This window comes from Syngnathus leptorhynchus, chromosome 13, assembly GCF_054491065.1.
Source record: "Syngnathus leptorhynchus isolate UIUO chromosome 13, UIUO_Slep, whole genome shotgun sequence".
Lineage (NCBI taxonomy): Eukaryota > Metazoa > Chordata > Actinopteri > Syngnathiformes > Syngnathidae > Syngnathus > Syngnathus leptorhynchus.
In genome coordinates, this window is record NC_141207.1 from 5,380,951 (window position 1) to 5,408,830 (window position 27,880).

The window sequence follows — 27,880 nt, forward strand, 5'->3', positions numbered from 1 at the left end:
ATACTTTGGGCCGCTGAGCCGAGCCCTCTTGGGGATCAGCGGTTAGTCAGAGCGAACAGAGAGATAGGCCACCCATCACTAACCACGATCCCCGGCTAAATCCACATCAACGCAGCGGTTAATCACTCTAACCCCTCTCTCCTCTGCCGGCCACTCCTCTGCTGTCTGCCACACACAAAGACACATCAAAATTCATAGCTCGCTAGAGTGGGGAGTTTGGGGATTTATCCCTGCCAAGTATCCGCCAATAGCCCCTTCAGAGTCAAGAGGAAAAGAGCACAACCAAGATGGCATCTGGCATTTTGAAGCACGGATAAGACGAAGAGAAGCTACTCTTGTCTCGACGCGATAAGTGAACTCGAAGGAGTCGCGAGACAGCGGATAATAAAATACGTATCACACTAGCTGCATTTTTTGATTCGCCGCAAAAAGGTTTTAAAGAAGCCACGTCAATTATACCAGCATGAAATGCAAAACCAGTAAGATGAGTAAAGTCGCAGAGATTTGGAGATTAAAAGTGGACCATGTTTCCGTTTGTACGACGTTAAGCTGTTATGAGCAAACCGCCTGTGTGGCTGCTCATTGATCTCCAAAGTGTTTTCCCACAGTGTCCGCAAGGTCATTAGATCAGTCATTTGAGCTCTTCATTTTCAAGTGTTTGCTTTTCCACACTGAGCTGCTTGCCATCTGTATTGCAATCACTACCTGCTCTTTCCTCTGGTTCTCCATTTTACTCCCCTCATCAAGTGCTGGTTGGTTGCTTCAAAAAAAAAGGGATTAAATACCCCTAAAAATATTCCCAACACCTGATTCTTATCTGTTGCCATTTATACACCATCCACATTTCAAATAATGAAAAAAAAAAAAGCTGCTGATCTTGCCACATGGTAGAGTCTTGATTTATTTCTACATATATGTATTTTAGTGTCTGGCAAGTGTCAGTGGTATTAGCAAAGATAATCCAAGGCAGCCTGTGCTGTTAGATATGGAACGGCCACCTGTTATCACCGTCCCCTCATTATTTGGCAGTAATTGGTGGCCATGTCATAGCTTGTCCAACAGTTGTAATATTGATTTAATTTTCACTTTGCTGGTCAGGAGGTCACAGGGATTCACATTTATTGAATGATATCTAGAGTTTAATTTCAACGATTGCTATTCAAGTGTGGGGAAGAGTCTCAATTGTTCACCCTTTAGTCTTATATAACAGATTTTTATTTTTATTTCTTTATTTGGAATCAGTCGTTTCCCATTAGTAGTTGGACTACGTCAATTTAGTGGTGGGTTGTTAAAAATAAAGTATGGATGGATGGATGGGTGGATGGGTGGGCGGGCGGACGGACGGACGGACGGACACGCACACTGCTGACAACGTGAGCACACACTCATGCACATACAAAGCGGACTCAGATTTAGGTGAGCAGGTGTGAAGAAAGGCGATGGGGTCACTGTCTAACTCAGGTTGGACCTAGTAATTTAGCTGAACGGGGATTTGCTCCTCCCCGCTAAGACAGGCAATACAAAAGAGCCAACTTGAAAGCGGCAGGAGAACAGAGGGGCTACGGACAGTTTAACCAAGATGAAGGAGTTCAGTTGGCCCAAATAACCACTTTTGATTTGTCTTTGCACTTGTGCTAATTGAGCACGCATGTACCTCGCCGATGGGCGCAACCAACACGCTTTGGTTTCGAGCATGTTGGGATGACGGCGTTTGAGCATGTATCGGGTTGTTGTTTTTTTTGGGGGTTTTTTTGGTTTTGTTTTTTCTTTTCCCCCCTTCAAGTTGTAAAAGTCCACCCTCCTTTCTCACTCATTCCTCACTCAAGACTGAGTTTGCTTGTCTTCTCAGCATGAGTGTTTAATCTTTTCAGGCCGTTGAATCGGCCCGATGAATGAGTCCCCGGCCCCTTCTCTCTAGGAGCCCTGGAGATTATTCTAAAGCTCTAATCGTTGAGCAAACACAGCAGTGCTCGCCCATTCCTATTCGACAGAGGCCACAATATAGCACAACTTGGGCTTTCACTCTCCCTCACATTTAACACCCTGTGTAGATTTTTTTTTTTTTTGCGCAGCCTAGATGACTACTCCTGAGAAAAGGACCTTCTGACTCTCCCTGTCACCAAAACTGAACCGAGACATTTATTTATTTGTTCTTTTCATCGCAATAGAACTGACATGTAATTTTGAGCGCATTATTTCCGACATTGTCCTTTAGAACTTTATTGTACTTGTGGCTGTGTTTGTTTTTTAATTAGATAGTCAGCGGGGAGAATGGCGGGCTTATAGCGTGGTGTCAATATCTTTGGATTTGGAGCTTCGTCAATATTGTCTGCCCCCGCCGCGACTAACCTGAGCGCAGTCTGTTGGCATTTGGTGTAAAATAGAGCGATCTGTCTTGTTTTGTTTTCTCCATATCTTTGATGCCTCTGAGAGAGCTTTTATTTACACCACTCTCCACTTGATTGCGTGTACTATTTGCCAGTGGTGGCCTTGCTTATGCCTATCCAAGTCATGAAGTCTCTTCATCCGCTGGCCAATCTTTGGTTAGATTTTTACCACTGATCAATTGATAATAATCAATCAAATGGGAAAATAATCTTTATAAAAAATGGTCTCCTTTGCAGAGAAAGATGCTGGCCATCTACCTCCACAACGACGACAGTGTCCTCAGCAATGTCTTCTGTTCCCAAATGATGTGTGCCGACTCCATCGTCTCCTACCTGAGCCAGAATTTCATCACATGGGCCTGGGATGTCACTAAAGAAGCCAACAAAGCCAGGTAGCAACGATTGTTTTCTCATCTTGGTCAGACACCGCTGCTGGGTGATGATTAGGAGTGGCTAGATAATAAATATGGATTTGTTTGTCTTTTCTGTATCGTGAAGATGTAGTTCTTGTATTTTTATATTTATATATATTTGTCATTTTTCTCTATATATTTTATTTATATTTTGGGTCATGTGACGTTCGCAAGCTGAACCGTGATTGGTTGTTAGTGGATTCCTCAGCACATGCGATGATGTTATTTTCAGAAGACAGCAAGTGGCAATGGGTTTAATAAATGTACATAAAAAAAAGAATTCAGCAAATTGATTATAAAAAAATATATATATATATTGAGTTTCAACTGCTAAAAATGGCTAAATAAGTCCACCACGTCTCTTCTGCACACTTGTGCAACAGTAAGGAATATTCAAATGCCTACTTAAAAATAGCTAAACAAATATTTTATGACGCTGACAGTTTAAACCTGGAATAAGTAATTCCCTTTATTTCCAATTAAAAAGGCGACGGCAGGTGGAACTGCATTATTCCCCCCCCCCCCCCCATTCCTCATGTTTCCCTCTTTCCTAATTTTCATTTTGAATCTCCCACTAGCCAAGTGTTTTCCCCACTCCCGAGAACCCCCTCGAGTTAAGCCTGCCCTCTGGTAGGAACCGTTTAAGAAAGACTCGCACCCTGACCTCATCCCTCCATTATTTCTTTTAAGGAAATGCCCTCCTTCCTTCATTCCGCTCTCCTTTCTCTTCCATTGGCCTCTTTTGCTTTTTGCCCCAGCTGAGCTTTTTTATTGCACATTAAAGGCAGGCAACATCTGGAGCTTTTCATGGCACACAGCTAGTCACAGCTTCGCCGCTAACGCATGCTTGCACAAATGCACGCTCACAAACACGCCTTCTCGGCATTCTCACGCTCCCGGCTTGATCCGGAGTGACTGGCGTTTGGCGTCTATCACACGCTTTTTGCGCGTGTGACAAAACCTGCCGATACCGGAATGCCACTTGCGCCATTTTCCGAAAAGTTGCAATTTCGCCCATCGGATGCCGGGATAATTGTTGCGAGAGCTTCTTCATAAAGACAATCCATCTTCCTCTCGCTCCATTTCCCCTCTTGACATCCCTCTACCCGAAAGCATAACTTGTCTAGACGGGGGAATAAACTGTCTCTCTGTCAAAGCATCCAGTTCTCATACCAATTCCATGTCAGAAATATTCCCCGCTTGGTCTGAGCCATCAAGTGCTCGGCGAAGCACATGACTCGTCTCCTTAAATGATCCGTCATCAAGTTGATGGCAAGAAATGCAAGGTGACATTGCAGGGAAACATTAACTATTTTAGTTGTCGGGATCATTCGCGAGAGGCTGCCAATCATATTTCTCAACAGAGCAATTAGTTGAGTAATTCCATCATGAATTTTTCCCTATCATGACTTTACCATGGCTGACTTAAAGCAGCCTTGTTTGTGTTTGGGAGATTTTAGCTCGAGTTACCCTTCAAGTTAGTGGCCATTGTTCACTGGTCTTTCATTACAGGTTAGAGTTTCTTCACACGCTATTGTTTTGATCTACCCGGGCCGTGGTCTATACGGGGGATAAGTGTCAGGGCAAAATGATCAGTGGGATTTAGAGGACCCAACTTCATCGCTAAATGTAGGTCACTTAGAGTTCAGCAATTATACCCTAGGCCTTATTTCTCTTTAAAACAAAACCAAAAAAAAGCTTCCTTGAGTCTCTTTTGTACTCTTTCCTGTCCCCCCCCCCCCCCCCCCCACGATCCATATTTACTAGTAAGCTTGCATTGTGGCACTATTTGACAAACCTGTAAGTGCTGCAGCCCCTCCCACATGATATCCCTGAACTTCATCACCCTCATCTGACCCATTGTCTCTCCTTCCCTTCCATTCCATTCCATTACTTCCCTCTATTTTACCAGCCGATTATTAAAGTAGATCTTATTAAAAGGCAGGAGGGAAAAAAAGTAATCTATATTTGCATTCACTCTATAGCAATTCATTAATATTATGACATTTAGAGGGAGCTCGGCCGGCTTCGGGCAGCCCGCTACCCTTTTCCCTGCTTGAAATGTTAATTTAAAAACTTCCCTCTTTGTAATGGAATAAGAAATCCTCTCTTACCCTATCAATTCCGTGCGTCTGGCGAGGCATACTAATTCAACCAATTGAGGTAGCGTGTCACTCTGATGGAATAAGAAAAAGCAGAATTGGTTTTAAAGTCCTTAATGCCACCACTTGTGTGCATTTCTCTTATTATGTGAGGGTCAGAATGCTGAACTGAGCTTTTTTTTTGGGGGGGGGGGGGGGGGGACTGTGCTGGTTTATACAATTCACATTTATTTATGTATTTACCTGATATATTGATGAGAACAAATGATTGTTGATGTATATTTTTTTTCTCTTTCAGGTTACTCACCATGTGCACGAGACATTTTGGTAGTGTGGTGACACAGACTATACGCACATACAAGACAGACCAGTTCCCTTTACTCCTTATAGTCATGGGAAAACGCACCTCCAATGAAGTTTTAAATGTTATTCACGGTAAATGTCGGAGCTATTTATCAACTTTTTTTTTTCTTTTCCTGATTCATCAAACGTCCAATTTGTGGCTGCACATTATCTCGCAGGTAATACGACAGTGGATGAGCTAATGATGAGGTTAATGGAAGCAATGGAAATCTTCACAGCACAGCAACAAGAGGACATAAAAGACGAGGTAAAGACTTTGCACGCATTCATCGAACAACAAGCGTACCTGTGTCACGCTTAAATAGCAACACGCTTGAGCAGAGCGCAATGCATTCTTACCTAAAATGACACAGCGACATTGTTTCAGCTCATTCCTGTTTAAGGAAGCCAGGTTTCCCACACTTGCCAGTTTGCCTCTATTTTGACTACTGTATCTTTAAATGACAGATGTCACTCTATATTAGGAGTTTTAACAATTAGTCAGTGAGCAGCAATGTTCATTTGTTATGCAAATTACACAGGAGTGACTTTCTTAGTGATTGACAGCAACTTTTCGTGCAGTCTTAATTGCGTCATTGGCGTCATTTTTTTGGATTCCCACACCTCATTTGATAAATACAAGGTGACAAGTAATTAATGTAAATGTTTTTGGATAGACTTGTATTCATGTATTTTTTTTTTTTTTTACTTGTGTATTTGAAAAGTTCAAAACTATCAAATGTAACTTAAAACCGACAACTGAAACTTTGTGATTCTGTATGTGTGTGAATAACATCTCAAATGTCAACAGCCGATTTCCACATGGTAGAAAAAGAAAAAAAAAATCCCACTCTATTTGGTCCAGATATGATCAGATAGCTCAATGAATATTTTCTTAGTCCCTTTATTGGGACTAAAAATATTATATTAATATTCCAATATTATCCAACATTTCTTCAATACTTAAATACAGCCAAATTATTTTTATTAATAATTACATGTCTCTAACAGTTTTTTTTATTGCACTGCACAAAGGAGTTCTGTTTTAGAAAGAAAGCTGGCGTTAGCGCCTTTGGAAACGGGCATATATGTACAGTTAAGTTGTGCTGAGGAGGTATTTAGGCAGATAAGAAGGCCAGGTGCAGGTTGCCTGAAGGAAATAGCTTGTAAAATGTCACATGAAGACAGCGTGGATTTTGAATGGTTTTGAAAGCCTAATGCGGCTTTGTGGTTATCAATTAGGCCCAATAACCACAGGAATTGAGTCAATCCTCCTCCTGACAGGACCGATTCCCATCTCCAGGGCTGAATGAGTGAAGTCAGCCTTGACATTGTTCTAATTCTAATCCTCATTTTATCTTGTTCCAAGTATTGGTCAGTGTCAGCTTTTTTTTTTTTTTTTTTTTTTTTCTTCTTCACTACGCTTTAGAGCCCCGACACACCACAAACACAGACGTCCACTCTGGTCAGACATTCCACGTTGACGGTGTCTAGCGATCCAGCAGCTGGAATAGCCACTTTGTGTCTTAAGTAGGTCTGACTGTCTCCAAAGTCATTCCAGTGGTTGTCTGCGTTTTTATCTTCGTATCTATCGCCTCATCGACCGCCGACTCACTGTAGGTTTTGCGGTCTCCATTTTTCTGCGTCACGGGTCTTTCATTGTCCACCCCTCCACTCTTGTGGGAAAACCATCTATAAGATATGTGTTGAATTTTTGTCCATTCATCCAGAAGAGCAATTTTTGAGCTAAGAGGTCACCATTGTTGAACCTGAGAGGGCTCTCGGATCCTCAGTCTCTGTTCTAGTTCAATGCCAAAAAGGGGTTTTGATGGTGCTGGGGTCAGGTCAGGATGGATTAGTTATGCTGACATACTGCGAAAGAGCAAAAACATAAGCAACAGTATGTTTTGTTTTTACTTTTAAAGGTGACTGATGTAAAGCATAACTATCATCATGTCTTCAAATAATTAATCCTATCAAATAATATTTGTATCAATTATTTCACGTTTCAAAGCGTTCCTTCCGACAGTCGGACCTGACTGAGCAGATACATTTTCAAATGTGCAATTTGCATCAGCAGTGCGGCTAGCCGCTAGCTCGTATGAGTCATATCCAATGTTATCGTCTTTTGACGCTGACTCTTTTACAGTTTCCTTTCACTGTTTGTCCATTCTGTGAGCCCAGAACACAAATGTATCTTTTGCAAAGCAACAATAGACTCAGTCCTTTTGCTTGCCCGCTGCTTAGCTTCACAGCGGCCCCCTTCCATCATCACAATAAGCTTCCTTTGCCATATCCGGGCGGGCACACAGCGGGGGCCCCTCCGAAAAGAGAAAAATAATGGCTGTGTGCCATTAACACAATAGCCTCTCATATTTAAAGCGCTCTGCAGGTACACAGAGAAAAGGCCGCCTGTCCCCTTCCCTCTGTACAAACAGGAAGAGGGAGAAGCCGAAGAGAAAGGGCAATGAGGAAGCATAAAAGCGCTTCAGTCTGGTCACAATGAATTGACCTCTGTTGCTACTCTTTCATACCTTGTGTTTGTAGCTAACCACACTTGACATGCTGCGCTTTCTTTTGCCTTGCTTCTTTCGGGCTCCACACCCACAAAGTGTTTTTGTGTGCGTCATCCACGTAGGACGAGCGCGAAGCAAGAGAGATGGTGAAGAGGGAACAGGACGAGGCCTACCGTCTGTCTCTGGAGGCTGACCGAAAGAAGGTATTACAATTATGACAACACTGGGCCTGCTTAGGAAAATTGATATCTCGAAAATCACTTTGAGAAAAAATAAACTTGATTATTTTTTTTTTTTGAACATTGCATTATTAAATGAACTTAACACAGGGATGAATACAATTTTCCAAATTTGAATTTGGTGGAAAAACATCGTTCTTAACAAATTTCATTTGTAATCAAATACCTCTGTGGGGATGTACTCATTATGTTATTTAAAAAGTCCCTTTAGCAATCCCAATGTACCGAAAACTGGGATTTTAATGATTAAATTGCTGTAAATGATTTAGTTACAATTATAAAGTCACCATTTTCTGCCATTGCCACCTTTTGGCTCCATTTTTGATTTCCATGCAATGATTTGTTTCCTTTACAGAGGGAAGCTCAAGAGCGAGAAGAAGCTGAACAAGTTCGCTTAGAACAGATGAGAAAGGAGCAGGAGGAAGAGAAGGAGGTTATTTTCATCACACTCGAAACACAATTATCAGTTTTGGTCACATGTTCTCCTCGCAGATGCAGGATGTTTTGCCGTGCTGCTTTTTTTTTTTTTTTTTTCTCGTTTGTTTCTCAGCTCTCAACAATAACTCAATTAAATTGCGGTTTTCTTGCCTGGCCATGAGTAGAGGTAGTCAGACATGCAACCCTTTGAGAAGAACATTGTGGTTTAATTACCACGAGGCCTGTCCCCTGCAGATATCACCCAACTTTACACACAGTTGTTGTTCTGCATCGGTACAGCACACAAGCCCGTATTGAAGCCAAAAGTGAACAAAAGACTCGCAGGCGTGTGCGCAAACACATATATTCACTTGAAAACAATTATTGTATGCCAAGTGGGGGCTTAGACACACATACACAGCCAGACACTGTCACGCATATGGGGAAAAAAACTCTTCTGCCAGGACGCCACCAATGCCGTTATGCACGGCGTCGTAATATAGTGGCGTGGCGGCTGATTGCTGTTTGCTCAGCGACATAGCGCCTCAGGGCATCGAGATGTATTGGGTGACCTGACTCACTCAGGTGATTTGTCACTTAAGTTAAACAGAAAAGAACAAAAGAGTCTCCGGCTGGCCACCTTGATTATATCACTGTAGGCCTGTGTGTGTGTGAACTGGCGTGTTTTTACGATAACGGGTACCACGGCCTAACTTACGGGAGTAGATCACATTTCCGTGTCTCGGCTTCACCGCGTCCATTGTGTCTGTGGTGTTAGCATCAGTGTTTTACGTGATGATTATAATTTTTTTTTAATTAAGTGAATTCTGATTTTATTGATGATTATTTTATTTAATTAAGTGAATTTTGATTAAATTGGACCCTGCAATTAATTGTTTTGATAGTGTACTTCCTATCATCTTAACAAGAAGTTATTTTACACATTTCGAAGGGGTCTTGATATGTCAGTTGCACCGCCGCCACTTGTCACGTGTTTCCGTTTTGTGGTTCGCCAGATGAATGAATAGATAGACGCCTCGGGTTATTTGTACGCAGCATCCCGAGTTCGGCACCAGACCAGACGCGTGTTGTGTGGTTTCTTCAGCGACGCTACCCCTCACATGTGTGGGTGTTTATTGTTTATGCTTGACTGTCGGTCTCCTTTTGTACCTCCACCTTCATACACACCCCCAGTCTGTTATTTGTGTGTGTGTTAGCTTGTCCCCGGGGCCCCTTTAACTCAGTCAGCATCATCTCGTGTACCTGAGGGAGCTGCTGACTCCGCGGCGCGAGCGCTACCCTGCCCACCCAACACCAGAAGCTGCTAATGAGCTACTGTTGTACACTCTTATGAAATATAATTGCATTATGGTGTGTAAATAAAGCCGGGGCGTGTTGTCACAGCATATGCTCCCCGGCTGGCCAAACAGGAACAACAAGCGAGGGGGGGGGGGGGCACAACGAAGTTCTCTTGGGAGCAGCTGAAACGCTTTCTCCCAAACACACCGGAGTTAAACAGCGCTGCTGCAAACTCTGACATGATGGTTTCCTTTTGTTCCAACAAAGTCACATTTATGTACACAGTAAAAGTGGAATCTATCGTCTCCACCTAATCTGACTATGTCACCCTTGATGTTTAATTGAGAGAAACAACTTTGGGTTCATCAGTTCATTGACGATGGTCAATAAGCTTTTCAACAGTACCTGTTGAAATTTTTGGAGTGGTTGAGTGGAATTACTCATCGGTATTACTGTCAATGCAATGGAGCATAATGTCACCTCATAAAATCTGATCTGATTTCAAGTACATGTTTAAAATGATGCATGTCGACACGGCCTTGATATCATGAATTACTTTTGATTTGGAAGATTATTTGCTTTACTGCAAACAAATATCAAACAAACCACATGCGCAGCAGCCTCATTTCATCAACACCTGTATGTAAAGTCACCCCCCCTGTCTTAAGTCAACATGCACCTGCACGCTTAACATATACGCTCGGAAAATGTGGCCAGAATTTTCAAAATGACATTTTAGGTTTACATGCAGGTGTAACAGTTGACAGAATTAACATCTTCTGTGTGTTGAGGCACAAAAGCATATTTGCACTGTTTTAGTCCAGTGTTTTATATTATAACAAAGGAACTCCAAATTTCAAATGTACCACCATCTCGCCGTTTCCCGGCTAACAACTGCGCCGCGCTGACCACTCATTTTACTTTATGCCAGGCCATACGTTTGTCACTGGAGCAAACCTTACCGCCGGAGCCTGGCGAGGAGTCGTCGGAGCAGGTCAGCAAGCTGCGAATCCGCACGCCCAGTGGCGAGTTTTTGGAAAGGCGCTTCCTGGGCAGCTGTAAGCTCCAGGTCCTCTTCGACTTTGTGGCCTCCAAGGGATACCCCTTCGACGAGTTCAAGCTCCTCACCACCTTCCCTCGGAGAAATGTGAGTTGCGTAATTTGCGTACTTGTGAGAATTATGAATGAATTTAAGAACTCTGTTTCAATTGTAAAAATTCTGTACAAATTGCAAATTTGTCATCTATTAATACTCTTATGACTGTTCTCCTTGAATTTGAATTGTGTTGCATTCCTGTCTTTTGCTCATTCCTATCAGTGAGAGTAAAAGCTAGCTGCTAATTTGTCCATCCCACCACTTTCGTGCATATTCAATTAGTGTGCCGATTGTGACTACAGTTCTCGATGACTGTGAAGATACAGTTGTCAGCACCAATAGTTGTAGTCTCTGTAGTTCCTGTGCTGACGGCAGGCATCAACCGAATCATTAACAGAGCTTGGTCGCCACGCTCTATGGTAACGAGCTAATGAGCAGTGTTTTAACTGCTGCTTTAATTAACCATGCTGCTGGAAACAAAGCGGAGATTTCCATTAATCAAGATTGGATGGGGTGGCGGCATTGAGGTGTGTGTGTGTGTGCGTGTGTGTGTGTGTGTGTGTGTGTGTGTGTGTGTGTGTCTGTGTCTGTGTGTGTGTGAGTGTGAGTGTGTGTGTAGGCTTGCCCAGGCAGCGTGCACCAACACTCTTTAGAGACCAGTACGGCACAAACAGCACAAGTCAGCGGCCACATTAACGCACAGCTTGCACTTGTTTTTTTGCCACAATCACACACTTCACATGCAAAGCAAAGCTCTCCCTCGCAACTTTGCCACTTACAATTTTCTCGTCATAGGAGTAAAACGCGTGATATAGACCGAGATCGCCGATTCAGATTATTTTTTTATTTTTTTTTTTTTTTTTTTTTAGAAAAGAAAATCATTCAGCTGCCTGATGGGGAAGTGGTTGAAGAAGACACACGGAGTAGATATTGAAAAGATGATGATTGCGAATAGTGATAAGCAGATGAATGGAAGCGCCAGTATGAGGCTGTGAACACAGGCCCTGTTCTAATCCCGCAGCTCTGAGTTGTAATTAAATGAGCGAGCGCGTCGCAAGCCTCCATCCCGTCCAGACGCTCTCACTGTTGCTCTGCCAGTATCAGAGGATAGAGCACTATTGCTTTTGTAATGCCACACAACTGTTGACATCTTCACCCTCCTCTTCATGGAGTGGCAGGATATTCTTTGGGTGTGATCCTCTTGCCCCCCCACCCCTACCTACTAGATTCAAGTGGCCCATGCTTTATAGGTGAAACATACTCAAAATAAACGACAGTAGACAGAAGTATGTTATCAATCTGTGTATTTTGGTAATAAATGAAAATTAATTATAGTCAGATACGTTTTTTTATTTTTTACATAAAAGGTCTGTAAAATGCATTATAGTTCATCAGGCAAATGAAATGTGTAGAATTTCTTGCTTAAGCTGCCTCTCCAAAGCCGCGCCAATCAGTGCCCATCCGTCTCCACTTTTTGGACTCCTCGTTAGGATCGGGTCCCAGTGGCTTATCTCCTCAGCACTACAGCAGGCCTTACACTGGCATCATTTGTACGCGGCTTAGCCGTGCTCAGGAAACTAACCCTTTCTACGACTGTCTGCAAGTTTGAAGAAGGAGGGAGGGGGGGGAGGTGGTTAGCGGAGGGTGGACTTAATGTTTCACTTCTCGCCATTCAACAATTTTGCCGCTTTTTTCGTACGCCCGACGAGCCTCCGTTAAGAGACCCGAGGTCGTCTTCCCTCATTACAAAGCGAACATGTTTAGACGGTTACTCTGGCCATCAGACGTCTAAACACGTATTATTTTCCAAACTCTTGATACTGTACTCTCTTCCCCAGACTTCCAGAATGATTCCTAGACAAAACCTGAGAGTCTGAAACAATAAACAGCCGGCACAAAAGAAGCCGTATACTATGCTGGAATAGATTTTACATCTGTTGTACGGATGTTTTTTTTTTTTTTCCCTCTGAACATTTCAGTTAAACATTGACAGCAATTTATTTTCACAGTAGTTGAATTCACCCAAAGTGGCTTCCTCTGCTGCGTTTTATCTAAATACTAAAATAGGAGTTTTATGACAGCTCGAAATGTCTGCGCTGATCATTTCTCGTTCAAAGCTGCAGTCTTTGCGTTTTACCCTCGACCGCTTCTTCACCTCTCTATCCCCGCAGCTTTCCCTCCCTTTTGTCTCAGCTTTCCTTCTCTCTCATCTTTCCCCTCCGTGCCACACGGTCCCACACTTCCCTTCTTTTTATTCTATTTTGCTTATTAAATCACTGGATATTTAATAACCGAAACATTGAATTTTTTTTGGCAGTTCAGTCTGTGCGATGCTCGCCTCTTCCTTTTGAAGTTCTCTATACTCTCCTGTTGTTTTGTGTTCCCGCCCCGGCGCGGCGTGCCGTCAATGCTCCTGGCAGCCGATAATGATCTCCCACTGCTTTTGTAATTGGCCAAATAAACACTCCACAACACCGGTTTCAAAAACGGACAAGCTATTTGGTTTTAATTAACGTCTGTGGGCCTGTAATGGCCTCTTAGAAATGCGTTATTTCAGCTGCACGTTTAATTATGTTGGGATCGGACATTTTGTGGGCCCGTGTTTATTTTGCCTTTTTTTTCCCCCCGTCATGCTGAGCATTGCTGAATGCCACCTCAATGTTTTACATTACAATCAAAGCAATTATTAAGTATTTAGGAATCACATTAAATTTGACTTTTAACAGTGATAGAAATCTGTGTAATGACAAATTGGGGGTGGGCGCAATTTTATAATTATAGTGTTTTCATTGACATTCTTACATAAAATGACATTCAATGCAAGACTTGTATAAAATGCTGTTGTCAACGTCAGAGGTTGCAAAATTTGAGCTATTGTCGTAATTATTTGCTGTGCTGTTTTGAAATATTTTCAAATATTCCGCCCCCCCCAAAAATAGCTTCTCTGATTCGAAGTGTCTCTTTAAATCCCATCGCCCAGCTCACGTCCTGGATTCAGTCGGCGATATTGAAAACTTTATTGACGCGAGGTTGAGAAACAAACGGCAAGTCCGAGCTTGTCTGTCGTATTCATGCGAGGCTGCGACGGCACAGGAGGAGAGAATACGGCTTAGGCGGAGCGGCGGCAAAACAACAGCTTTGTTTGTTGACAGATGCCTCCATGCTTATGGTCTGTTAATTGGATAACAATGTAAACAATCACCGATGGCGCCCGTCTCCTGTGTCAGTGTGGCATCTTGTTTCCCTACTTTTTCTTTTCAGAGTCAGATGCTGCGCTTCTCCTCGTCATCGCTCCCCGGCGTAAAACTCTCATCCAGATTTTTCTGTGAACACACACACACAGAGTTATCTGAAGTTCAAAGACAGATGTACTCGCACACACACTTTGCCCCACCCCAAAGCCTCATTTACTCCTACCTGATGCTGTGTTGTCACAACAGCCTGCCGCTCTTATTAGCATGCCAGCCATTTGTGACGCCCCGCTCCCGAGGCGAGGGGGAAAAAAGGAACGCAACAGCCCAGTTGGTGCTTCAGCCTGCCGTCGGGGAGGCTGTAAGATTTCCCCCCCACACACACACACACGTTATGCTATTCGTTCCCCGCAGTGCTCTGAGGTAGTTGACGAGGTGAGGGGCTGGAGGTGATATGGCAACCCATCTCTGCTCGCACCAGCATTCCTGTCACCCCCGCTGAGAAGTCAAGTGTCTAAATGGCACGTTGAAATGAAGGCAGACAGATCAAAGACGATGTGTTAAAGGGCCCGCTGTGCACGTTGGTGTGACATTTCCAAACACCCTTGGGAACGCCAAGGTTTGCCTGATGTCGATATGTCCTCATTTACTTGACTTCATTTTTCTTAACCTCTGACACTTGCTCATGTGTGTGTGTATAAAGCTAAGACGGACATGTTCTTCTTAACACTCAATTAGCGGTGGAGCAACTAACTAGTCAATTGAAAATTGTCCAAATGCTCTGAATTTCAACTCAACATTAGAAGCCAAAAGCTAAATTATGATTACATTTCAAGTGATAGCGAATTTTTTGTGCAAGGTATTGTGTTAACCTCAAGGTTACTACTACACTGATGGTCTTATATTCTATACGGAGTGCGATGACGGACAAAGGTGTGACCCGTTCATGGTCAAATTTCACGTTTCATTGCCTACAATAGTCTGTGTCTGACCTGTCACTCTTTTTGTTGTAAGTTCAGCCTTTTCTGCGCTAGGCTTACCCCTCCGACCCACCAGAGCAGGTACATGGAATCGCCTAATTATCCCACTATGCGGTTAGAATAAGGTTCCTAATCGGAGGGGGCCGGCCGCAGCAGTCATCAGATAAGCCCTGGACACATCTCATTGTCACAGCAGCTCCCTGCCATTCAGCCCAGGTGTTAGATTGGCCCGATGTAACACAAGCCCTCCAGTGATTAGCTCACATAAGCGAAGAGGCCCACGGGGTGTCGGGGAGAGTCGGACTGTTTTAGGTCAGACCCCCTTCATGTCGGCTAACTCGATCAGCTCCGTGGTGGGTGGCGCGCTGTATTATTACTCAGCCCAGAAAGACAGAACAGAAAACATGTTTCTCTCTAGCAAGCATCCTGATGACTTTTTGGGATTCCAAAATGGTAGAGCCGAGCCAATAGCGTGTCGTGAAAAAGCGCTTTTGGACTTTTTACATATGGTAACAGTGTCATTCTTTTCCGTCTCGCCACAGATCACCCAATTGGATCCGAGATCAACTCTACTGGAGGCCAAGTTGTTTCCACAGGAGACTCTCTTCCTGGAGGCCAAAGAGTAGAAAGTGACTGACTGAACTGGCCAAGAGCATGGACCCAAAACCATCTGGGTCTCCACAGTACTCACCCACACACACACACACACACACACACACACACACACACACACACACACACACACACACACACACACACACACACAGGCATGCACATGCAGTGACACTCAAGTGCAAGTAAACTTCTCTGCCCTCAGCCTAGTCATAGTACATCAATGCCTGGTGTACAAGTGTTGCACAGAGGAGCAAAGACAATATCACAAGCACACAACCTCTCCAAAATCTACCCCCCCCCCCCCCCCCCCCCCCCAAAAAAAAAGAAAAAACAAAATCTGTCTTTTGCTCTTCCTCCGCAAGTCACACACACACACACACACACACACACACACACACACACACACACAGCACATCTTGTGTTTGTGTGTGTGTGTCATCACTTGTCTCAAACACACACACACACAACACAGTGACGGCATGGCGATCCCGACTAGACAGACCTTTGTCACAGGAAACACACTGTTTACCCCCCCGAGCGCCTCATTCCCCGCATTCAATACAACCAAGGCTGCTTTTCATTTGTTACCACGTGGTTTTACGTTTGAAAGATTCAATAAAAGCCAGCGAGAAGAGATGTTCGCCTATATTTCCCTGAAGCCATCCATCATACCCTTTTGCCATTATACACCCCCCCCCCCCCAATTTGCTTTTAACACCCCACTCCTCCATAAACCAACACAATTGTTTCCCTCTTGTATTAGTTTTAATTTGCTATACATAATATAAAATATGAATTTGAGCATTTTGTCTCCTGCAGGAATCTGGACATTTACACATTGGTCACAATCAGGATTAACCTTATTTTATATTTTGACCTACTTTGAAATAAGGCAGATATCGCTACCAATACGGATACTGTGAGATCAACTCACGTGCTAGTTTATACATTTTAGAAAATATTATGCAGGCAAAAAAATACTGATATTTCTTTATGAACAAGTTTCTGAATCATTTCTTTTCCTGCTAACGACCCTTTAATGTAATCCAAAGGAGCCATCATCTCTCAAAAACAGGGAGATATTATCATAAAATACAAAAATACTGTCGATTAATCCAGATGATTTTTTGCAACCAGTTATTATTCTGGAAGCTGTTTAGAATTAGTTGCGTCTCAAACATGATTTCTAGCGGCTTCCACTTAATCCTAGCGGGTGAAATAGACAATTATCGGATAAATCTCACTGAGCGCTGTCATCATATCCTGTTGTGTCTTCGACTGTTTAAAAGGTCAATCCTTCCAGTCACGGCTGTTTTTTTTCCCCTCGCTGCCACGTGCGCATTTTGTCAGCTTCGTATCTGGGCTTGTCTGCTTTCTCACGCGAGGAATGAGCGGCGTTAACGTGCTCAGCCGGCCTCACATCCTTTGCTCGGGCCAAACAAGATGTTGGGGTGAAGGCAGGGCGAGGCTGGAGGAAGAGCCGCGGGGCAAATCCTGACTTTCTGTCTGCTTATCAGCAAACGTGTGACACTTGATTGATTCATAACCTCTGAGTAAGCATGCGTGACGAAGGGGCGATACGATACTGGCGAATGATGCATTCGATAGATATGAATAACACTTTTGCAGCATGTTCGCGTGAGAAGATAATTGGATTTTGTGTTGGGTGTTTTTACTTATTTTCTTTGTAGTGCTGGGTGTGCTTTTTCAATTTTTACCCAAAGGTACTATTTGTAGCAGACTGATACCAGTACAAGTTCTTAAATCTCGAGTATTCAACAATACCAAGTACTGGCACCACTCGTACTTTTAATACATCAAATTTCCCCCATGACCTATAATTTTAAAGAAAGCCCCATATATCCCAATATAAATATATATATAATATAATAAAATGTACATTTTTGGTAATTGGTCTCAGTTTATATTTCTATTTTTTGCAATTTTTTTTAAAATGGTCTTGCTTTCAAATTTGACATTGATAGTCCAGTGGGAGCAATTCCAGTTTTGGGGCAAATGAATATTTCATTCCTGAAAATGCTTGTCGAATGTGTGCGTGTGTGTTGGACATGCCGTGCTCAGGGCGAAGGTGTAGTTTGTTTACGCAACCATCAGACAGGTGCATGTGCTGTCTGTCTGTCTGTCAGTCTTCCTTGGGGGGACGGCGCGTGCATAGTGCATCTCCTGTCAAGTGTAAGATTACAGTTGCTAACACGCAGCGTGATGCGTTCAATGTGCTCGGGCATGTTCCTCTGTTGACAGATTCGGAAATGCCTCGGAAACATAATGATATTTCCCGTCAATCGTTGCCGTTAGCCCTTTGTGGTTCGCGAGGTCATGGAGTTGACTTTAAAATCCCGTGAGTCTGTGTTCGGATTACTCACTTCAAAATGTTCCATTTTGGGGAGAAAATTTGTATTTTGTATTGTAATCTTTACAGGTGATCCCTAAATAAGAAATACACTGGTTATAAAAAGTCTACACACCCTATTCAATTGTCACTTGAGGTGCCAACTGTTCAAAACAAAATCTTTTTTTTTTTTTTTCTTCTTCTTCTTCTTCAATCTCTAATCCAATGTAATTGTTCAGGTCCGTGCCAGTGCTCGAGTAGCAAGAGCCGCTTTTTGACACAAGCGTCAAATCTGAGTTGGATGTCTTCATCAGCGGGTAGGTTCCTCTTTGCACATTTACAGCGAGAGGGCTCCGCGGCCTCTAATGAGCTTAAGGCCACATCGGGATGCTGCGCGGGCTCCACAAAGGAGGAAAAGCGGCGCTCATGTTTAAGCAGCCCCCGCCGGGGTCAAGAATGTAGTTGGCTGGCGAGGGAACAACATTCCTGACACAGGCGACGTCCCCTCCCTCCTTTTGAAGTGGGAAGCGTGGGGATGTCAGAATCACAGCATCGCCGCTTTGGGTCCCAGACTGGCCTGAACCTGGAGGGTCAGCCCCTCAGTTTACTTTCTCAGAGATGGCGGGCCCAGGCCAAAGCAACTGAATCTGTGAGGCTTAAACTGTTGGGGAGGGGGCACAAAAGGAGGGTCAGCCCTCTCTTGTCTGTGTCTGTTTGTTAATGACACAATGCACACACACACACACACACACACACACACACACACACACACACACACACACACACACACACACCACTATAGTTGACCTGTAACCAATCTGATTACAATAACTCAACTTTTCCAAGTTTAGAATTTAACTTGAGCCTTACCATTAATGTTTTTGAATTGCAGAATCAACAAACACATTTTTTGGTTTTACAGTCAAGCCCACTTGTCTTAGTCTATATTTGCATAATTGTTAAAAGTAGTTGTTGATTTTTGTTTTTAGAGTGAAATTCATTTGTTTCTTCAGACCTTAAAATAAGTTGACTCGTGATATTTCATTTTTGATTATGCTTATGTAAAGAAACTGATTTACTTAGTTCTCACAGTCATCAGCGTGATTATTTAACAAAGTTAAAATCATACAAATGTCTTTTTAAATCATTGCCATGGCCAATAATTTCAAAGCATTACAATAAATCTTACAAGTATTTCATTTTTAAATAATCATTTCCATACAACATTAATAGTAATGTCCCATTTTGATGAGGCATTGTTAGAACAACTCATAATCTTTGGATTCCTGCTTTACCGTGTCGTTGATCCCCACTCCAAATCTCAAATATTTTCTGTTATGCTTATTTTAAGGTTAGAAATATTTTTCAAAATAATATATTTTAAGATAAGAATAAATTACTAAAGACTATAAAACATTAATGTTCGTATTTTAAAACCTGTAATAGTTATTTGACATTTAATCTTTTTTGTTGTTGTTCCAGAGAGATTCTAAATAATAATAATAATTCTAATAAACCCACAATATATGATTCCTAAATATATACAGAAAAGACCCATTTAATTCTTACAAATGCCCGCCTTGTTTATATAGTTTGGAAGTATCTAAAATAACAAAAAAAAAATGAACAAGCAAAACAAGAATGAAACATATTTTTGCCATTTTTAAGAACGCGTCCTCGTTTAGACCGTGCCAGTTAACTGTATAATAATGGAATTACCATTGAGTGCTAATTTTATCACATCTTTAAACAAAATACACTTGTATATTTTTTTTTATTGTAATGGCTCCGTGCCAAAATAAAGTATTGTTTTACTTCTACATTTAAAAGCGAATTCCTACAATCTCCTTTTACGACTTTGACCTCAAGTGCTTATTAAAGCACCATTTGTGTGATAAATTCCTCGCTTAATGAAAATACGCCCATCAATTTGAACTGTTCCTATTATGGAGAAGTCTGATAAAGCAATAAACGGGCCGCTTGGGGTTGTGAATGTGTGCAGTGGCGTGGAGGGGGGTCATTTATAGCTTCATATTAATTTAGCACACACACATATCAAGCGATAGACCTTGCATGCAGTGGACATTTAGGAGGGCCAAATCTTTGTGCAGAACACTTGAAGTTTCAAAAACAAGGCCAATTGAAGCGGGCCCACTCAAAGGCGGCGCCATTGTGCGACAACACATAGAGTTTGGATTGGGGACAATGGTGTTTCTCAAATTTCCCGCAAAAAGAAAGCCATCCTCCATCTGTGATCTCAATGAGCGTCTATTCACAGCTCTGCCGCAGAAAGGGAAGCAGATGTGGAGGGGACACAGAAGCTGCAGAGAGAGAGAGCGTGCGCGCGCGTGAATTTGTGCGCGCGCCTTTTAATTGGTCGCTCACACACACACACACACACACACACACACACACACACACACACACTGCAGTTATGCGCTCTCACTGAAGGCAGATCTGCAGAGTCCAATAATCTGGCCGTGTTGATGAATACTTGTAGCCCATTCATTAAACAAAGATAATCCCTGCCAACCTAGCCCCAAGGCACAAAAACGCCATAGTGTGTTTGTGTGTGTGCGTGCGTGCCCGACCAGCAATTTGTGGAGCTTTCAAAATATTTAAAATATTCATATGCCATGCATGGGCACGAATTAACTCTACCATAAATTCTTCCAATTATACATTTTCTTGTATTTGTTGCCCCTTTTTCCCCCCCGCGAAACAACCTCTAATTGGCTAAAATGACCTTTTACTTAAGAGTTGCTCTCTCAATTTACCCGCACACTGTAGCTGTTTTCCATTGTTATTGTGCCATAAATTACTTTCTTCAATATTTTGATTATATGTTTAAATATCCCCACATTTAATTGACGATTTAATTGAATTTCAAAGTTTGAAAAGTAACCAGTTTTCTCATTGTGCGACGTTAAGCTGTTTTTTTTTTAATGGCTAACAAAGTACGGCTACTTCGTCATTGTTTTTGTTTTTCCCCCGAAACCTTTTTCTTTTATTCCTCGTCGAATATTGGCTCGTTACTTTGTTCAACCTTTGCGGGTGATTTAAACAAAGACGTTAAGTACAAAGCGCACCTAATACTTTAACCACCTCAAGTAACAACACAAAAGTAAGCTTCTTTTCTCTGCAAGTGCTACTTTTAACGTGCGGCTGCCGGTCGGCCGCCAGCCACGGCGTGGCAGGGGGAAGCCTGCCCGGTCGGGGTGCAAGCAAGCTGGGGCTGGCGTCAGCGGGACAGACCGCGGCCGCTCATCGGGGAGTGCGGGGCAGCGGAAACATGCTGCTACATATGTCGGGTCAAGCATGGGCCTTTTGTTGTCCCCTTAAAAAGGTGTTAAAAACTACTCATCTGGAGCCTCACTCAATGAAATGAAAGCCCGGGCGCGCTTTGGTGGCTGCATGGGCCTAATGAAGCGCTTCAAAGACCATTGGTGGTGCTCGGTCACTTTTAATGCGCGGGGGGCATTTTTAATTGGCCTGCTGGAAGAATGGACGGCGTAATCCCGATCATAATGCTTCTTTTTTTTTTTTTTTTTTTAGATACTCATCAAAAGCTTGTAGTCTTGAACCGCTGCCTGATGAGTTCCACCAAACGTGTGCTACACCTGCGGTGTTTTCCAACACTTTTTCCTTTCATGTATTTATTTGTTGATTTATTTAACATTATGAGGAAGAAAATGTCACCAAAAGTGTTCTTTCTCTTATTTTCAATTTGCAAAAATTATGATCGCTGATTCTTTTTTTTATTTATTTATTTTTGGGGAGTCCGCGAATGCGTATCCGTAAATGTACGGGGTTCCGCTGCATACGCCATGTACTGCGCATGCCTTTACAGTGTTAGAAATTACATTCCTTACCGGTCTAAGTATCGTTCTGATACCACAACATTTTGGAAAGTGCACTACAAGTTGATCGTAGTAGTTAATTTCCTCTTCAGGAGGCGTATTTAAACACATGCTAATAAATAAAAAAAAATCCTCTTCTTGATGCATATGTTCGAACTTTACAAAAAATTTTTTATGAAGGTGTATGTGCAAAAATGAATCAAAATCATGGATGAATTATGGGCTGCATAATTGGAAAGTGGTTGAAGTCTTAAAGTGTCAGAGCAGGTGTACATAGACAACGCGACCATGTTCACTTGTTCTTCACTCAAGATCGGACTTTTAAAATGTTACTGTTTGAGGTGAGGAAAAACTCTAAAGTAGCCAATTTGACCCCCCCAAAAAATCATACATTGATTGGACAGTGGTTTTGGCTTATAAAAACGACAAACCCGCATTAGCATTTATATTTCTTGCAGTTAATTTCTGTGACTGCGTTTCTGCTGCTGTACCTAATGATATGACCAGTGTGTGTCGACTGAATGTGAGCACAAGTTATTTGACTTTTTTTTTTCTTAGACATCTTTTATAACAGGAACAAAATATTTGCCTATACCGCTAAAATACTGTCAAATATTACATTAATGAAATGCGCAGGTGTTCCTAATAATGTGACCGGTGTTCCGCTCGTAAAATTGCAACAGCACCATGAAGTCTATACGGGGAAAATAGTACATGCAGGTTGTTTTTATTTTCAAAGGCATCAAGTCGTCTCCTTCCCGTCATGCAGCAGCGGTCCGGGCACATAATTACTTTGAATGTCAAAAAGATGTCGTTTTAATATCGTCTCCATTAGCCTGTTGGCTGGGTAATTAAGGTGCGGATGAGGAAACAGATGGCATTTGCTTACAGTGATTCACCGAGTAAACAAAGAGGAGAGGCATGGATGGATGGATGGATGGATGGATGGATGGATGGATGGATGGATGGATGGATGGATGGAGGGATGGAAGGAGGGAGGGAGGGAGGGAGGGAGGGAGGGAGGGAGGATCGAGGGAGGGAGGGAGGCCGTTTTCTTCTTCATCTGCACCTCCTCGGTGTTGTTCACTTGTAGTCATCAACACGCGCTTCTTCATATAGCTGCGTCAATGCGTAAGGGAGTGAGCAGGTGTTTGTGTTAATATATATTTTTTTTTAATTCTATTTTACTGTATACCTGTCTGACTCAAAGAAACACTTAACAATTACGGTTTTTCACGAGTGTATTTATACAACAGCAATACCAATAATAATAGTGAGAAAAATCATTATTATAACAACCAGTTATGACATTTTTTTCCTCTGAAAAATTAAACATGTTAACTGCATGAATAAAACACACACACGTGAATATATATATATATATATATATATATATATATATATATATATATATATATATATATATATATTCTTGTAAAAAATTATGAACATTAACTTATTTATAGTTTCTTGTATGTTTAGATCCATTTTTATTCTTCTTACAGTATAAAATTGAGTGACATATTTTGCCGGAACAAAAGCGCAATACAGTTAGTACTGTTTAACTTAATATAAATAAGAATGAATCAAAGAATAATAATGACACAAATAGTATAGGATCCTGTTAAAACACCCAGTACAAAAAAAGACTTGTAGAATTGATTCGGGAAAAAAAACTTACAGAACCTGAACAAATTGCAATAACTTCCCGGATATTTTACCTTTATTCGAAATTAATTATGTAATGCCCGTACACCCCCAAAAATACGTCGGAATTTTCAGTCGTCTATCGCACAAAATAACTTCGAATTGATGACGCAATTTAATAACGTATTATTTGATTAACTAACAAAAAAAAAAATGCTACTTACCACCTGGCAGATGACGGAAGCGTCATCATTAATGAGGAGAACTATAAATAGCACTTGTGATAAGTACTATCACTAAAAGTGATTTAAGATTTGATGTCTTTTTTGAAAACAGGCTGCATCCAACTTGAGCTTTGTGGGAACTCCCTTCACATTCTTAACACTTGATATCTTGGAGTTTGGGAGGAGGAGGGGGGGGGAGGTCGGATAAAAAAATAAATAAAAAGAAGAAGAAGAACTCAGGTGGACACAGTTGAAAAAGGAAGGCAGCCAATCAGAACGCCGCCTCCCCTTTTGGCCAATGACAGGCGCCACATTGTTGTCAAATTGCTTTAATGAAAACGTGAGCGCAACAATAGTGAAGGGAGAGAGCGCTCTGTATCCACTGACGCTCTCTGGAGGAAGTTAGTGTCTCACACGCACGCACGTCCACGCACGCGCTTGTCCCGGAGCTCCTCTTTTTGGGGGGCGATTTCAACCATTATCACTCAGTCGATGCGTTAGAAGCGCTCGCGTTCATTCGTTCAGCCAGCCAATGGATCTCAGAGCGGAGATGCAGCCCGCCGTCTCCTCGTCGGCCTCGGTCTCCGCAGCTCAAGTGGCCGCGGTGGCTTCCATTCCGGTGTCCATGGCGGGAAGCCTCCTGCGCGGGCCGCCGCTCCTGTTGCGCGCCGCCGACAAGTACCCGCGCACGCCCAAGTGCGCGCGTTGCCGCAATCACGGCGTAGTGTCGGCCCTGAAGGGTCACAAGCGCTACTGCCGCTGGAAGGACTGCATGTGCGCCAAGTGCACGTTGATCGCCGAGAGGCAGCGCGTCATGGCGGCCCAGGTGGCGCTGCGCAGGCAGCAGGCGCAGGAGGAGAACGAAGCCCGGGAGCTGCAGCTGCTCTACGGCACCGCCGAGGGCCTCGCCCTTGCCGCTGCCAACGGCATCATCCCGCCCAGGCCGGGCTACGAGGTCTTTGCTTCGGTGGCAAGCGACAACAGCAACTCCGGTGAGGCTTCTTGCCAATAATGCCTCATTGCTTCGTGTGTGTGTTTGCGCCCCCCCCCCCTGTGATCAAATTTAGTGAAAAATACATATGCTTCCAGTCCAAAAAGGAGGTTGACGAACCTTTCGTTATAGGATAGCCTCCAAGAGTGCAATCCGTAATGTATCAATATAGTCTCTTAAAACTGACGATTTAAAAGGAACTCAACATAATTTGTTTTAAGGGTTAACTGTAATATAGTATTTAATTACCTTCTAATCGGACAGATTTTCATGTTTTTCAACCAAATTACTGCGTGGATGTGCATTCTCGTTTTCCTTTCCTGAAGCGAAGCAAAGGAAATTTTTATAGCGTCTTTTGTTTTTTTGCAACAAAAATGAAAAATAAGATAATATGGATAGTTTCAAGTTCATTAAAGAAAATTTGCTGTAAATGGAAAATCTTAGAAGATGAAGTTAGTGAGAAAGTATATTTTTGCTATGTAAAATACAAAATATTTTGCTTCTCCCCATAACAAAATAATTATTTTTAATCTTAAATTGAGTCTCTCGTTGCCCCCCAAAAAATCTGCCTTTACAGAGATTACATTTGTCAGATACCTGAATTATCAATATTGAAAAGTGTTAATTTAACAATACGTTTGTTGTATGTTGAGAGCTGTTTCTAATATTTTGGTGACCTTATGAGAAACTATTCTCTCTCTCATTGTGATGCAAGCAAGCCACAAAAATAAACAATCGTTTTAATTTTTTGTCCCCATAAGCACATCTGTCTCGCATGCAGTACACCTCCAATTAAAGCGCAATAACTCTTGAGTTAATAACGTATCTCTCAGACAGAGTGAACGAAAACGATCCAATTATCACTGTAAAAACGTATTGGAGCTTTTAATTTAATTTCATTCCAAATTTGAAAAATGGCCTGCACTGACATTTTCCCCATATTTTTTTTTTCAGCTGATTCGAGCGTGCAGAAGTTCGACTTGTTCCCAAAGGGCCAAGCATCCGGCCCTTCCACGCCACAGCAGGCTGGCGGCACGCAGACGCCCGCAGAGAGCGACGCCCCGGGCCTTTCATCTCCAGACGCTCGCCACGGAGGAGGCGGAGCTTACGGCTCCGAGAACGGAGACAGCGAGTCGTTCATCCTCTCGCCGGTGACCAAGCCTTCGAAAGACGGCGGCGAGACTCCCTGCAGGTCCGTCAGCTCCCTGTGCTCGGACTCGGGTTCCGAAACTGACAAGGACGAGCGGGAGCCGTCCCCGTCGCCGTCCTCGGCGGGCTCCAGGCAAATGCACGCCCTCGACATCCTTACCCGGGTGTTCCCCAGCCACAAGCGCAGCGTGCTAGAGCTTGTCCTGCAGGGCTGTGGCAAGGACGTGGTGCAGGCCATCGAGCAGATCCTCAATAACCCGACGACCCAGGGCGCCCAGCACAAGTCCGGCTCTGAGGAGACTTGGAGCAGGGAGAGGCTGCTGCAAAGCTCACAGCCGCCTCCTTCCACCTCGTCCTCGTCTTCCTCGGCTCCAGCCCCAACTCGACCCATGCTGCCCGGTGCCATGACGCTCAGCAACCGCTCGGCCTTCTCGCCCCTGCAGCCCAATGCCCCCCACTTCGGAGCCGAGCCGAGCGCCTACCCGCTAGGAACCCACCTGGGACTCAACCCGTTGCGGCTGGCCTACTCAGCGCATAGCCGCGGCCTGGCCTTCATGACGCCCTACTCTACCACCGGCCTCATGCCCACCCTGGGCTTCAGACCCCCGATGGACTATGCCTTCAGCGACCTCATCCGAGACAGGACGATGTTGCACAAGGAGCAGGGCTACGCCGGAGGCCTGTACGGGCCTCTGGTCAACAACACGCCGGACAAACAGTGACCGCTGGCGGACTACACGCACGCACGCACGCACACTAAAGTCGTTTCAGCGTTTATTCCAGTGGTTCTCATTTTCTTTTACACCAGATAGCCTAACGAATGAATACCTATAACATATATAAATCAATCCAAAAAAAAAAATCCATCATTGCACATAAGATTTAAACACACAATGTACCAACACATTAAATGAATTTGAAATGTCAAGGTCATTTTAATTAGGGCAATTCATTAAAATGGTTTAACCTTTGCTGTTGGGAAAAATGGAGGTCCTACATTTGTGAACAGAACGTTTGTCCCTTTAATGCAAGCCGAGCTTAAAGATAAAAGTAAACACAAGGGGCGTGTATTGAGATTTTTTTCAATTTATAGGACCCCGACTTCAAGTTGTGCATGTATTTCAAAGTGGAACATGTGTTTAACGATTAAAAGCAAACACCATGTACTTAAAAGTTAAATACAATTTGTACATGACAAATTAGTTGAGGTTTTTTTGAAACAACCGCTGTAACATATCCCTGTTTGATCATTTAATTCAGTGATTCTTTGCATACCGCTAGAGAGAGCCCTTGTGCAATTTGTTAAGAAGCATTTTTATCCATTGATATCCAGCGTATAGTTCAATTTGTATGATTGTTCAACTCAACCTGTAACTCATTTTAGTGCACTAGTGAATAGACAATGTTACGCCCCCCCCCTCCGCCACACTTTTGCTTTCTACTACTGCCACTGCTCGTTCTTCAAAATATTATGTCGTAGGAAAGGTTGCATGCAATTGTCAACTGGTATGACTTTATTTTTCCAACAAATAAAGAAATTGAACATTAACAGTAGGCTGACACAGACCATACGCTTCATATCAAGAACATCGAATAAACGCTCAAACGTCTTCGACACACACACACAGTAAACACACACGTTCCATTGTATTTGTGGCCACAAGTGTTTGAATGTTGGCAAAAAAAAAAAAAGTGTCGTGTTTTTTCCTGTGGGCGACTGTAAATAAATCTGGCTTGTAGTCAAGAGACTCATTTGACTTTATCTTAAATTCTCTAAATTCCATGAGGATTCTGCAGGATATTAAAAAAGAAAAAGTGGTTGAGAAATCAATGAAACGTTTTCCAAATTAAACTGCAGTTTTCAGAGACTTAAGTTATTCTAACTGGCGCATATTAACCATTTTTAAGATGTTCCTGTTGTTAAACTAATTGATGTAATGTAAAGAAAAACTACATGAAAGGACATTTTGTCTTCTATGTAATTATTGTTTCACTTTTGTATCTACTTTCTTTTCTGCCTGTATTGCATCTAGTGTGAGGACACGCGGCGCTACTTTCATCT

At 42.8% G+C, this 27,880-nt stretch overlaps 2 protein-coding genes across 2 annotated transcripts in view; both read left to right on the forward strand.

Moving 5' to 3' along the window:
• faf1 (Fas (TNFRSF6) associated factor 1) overlaps nucleotides 1-15,905 on the forward strand; it is a 36,368-nt gene extending 20,463 nt beyond the window's left edge. The window contains exons 13-19 of the mRNA XM_085928229.1: nucleotides 2,625-2,779; nucleotides 5,201-5,337; nucleotides 5,424-5,512; nucleotides 7,883-7,963; nucleotides 8,355-8,432; nucleotides 10,647-10,862; nucleotides 15,525-15,905. Of these exons, the coding sequence (XP_085784355.1) occupies nucleotides 2,625-2,779; nucleotides 5,201-5,337; nucleotides 5,424-5,512; nucleotides 7,883-7,963; nucleotides 8,355-8,432; nucleotides 10,647-10,862; nucleotides 15,525-15,608 (840 nt within the window). The 3' untranslated portion in view covers nucleotides 15,609-15,905. The remainder of the gene's footprint in view (nucleotides 1-2,624; nucleotides 2,780-5,200; nucleotides 5,338-5,423; nucleotides 5,513-7,882; nucleotides 7,964-8,354; nucleotides 8,433-10,646; nucleotides 10,863-15,524) is intronic.
• A 6,960-nt stretch (nucleotides 15,906-22,865) lies between these two features.
• On the forward strand, nucleotides 22,866-27,367 carry dmrta2 (DMRT-like family A2). The gene is made up of 2 exons (XM_085928231.1): nucleotides 22,866-24,670; nucleotides 25,624-27,367. The coding sequence occupies exons 1-2, from the start codon at nucleotides 24,211-24,213 to the stop codon at nucleotides 26,538-26,540; spliced, it is 1,377 nt and encodes a 458-aa protein (XP_085784357.1). The 5' UTR covers nucleotides 22,866-24,210; the 3' UTR covers nucleotides 26,541-27,367.
• Nucleotides 27,368-27,880: the final 513 nt, after the last annotated feature.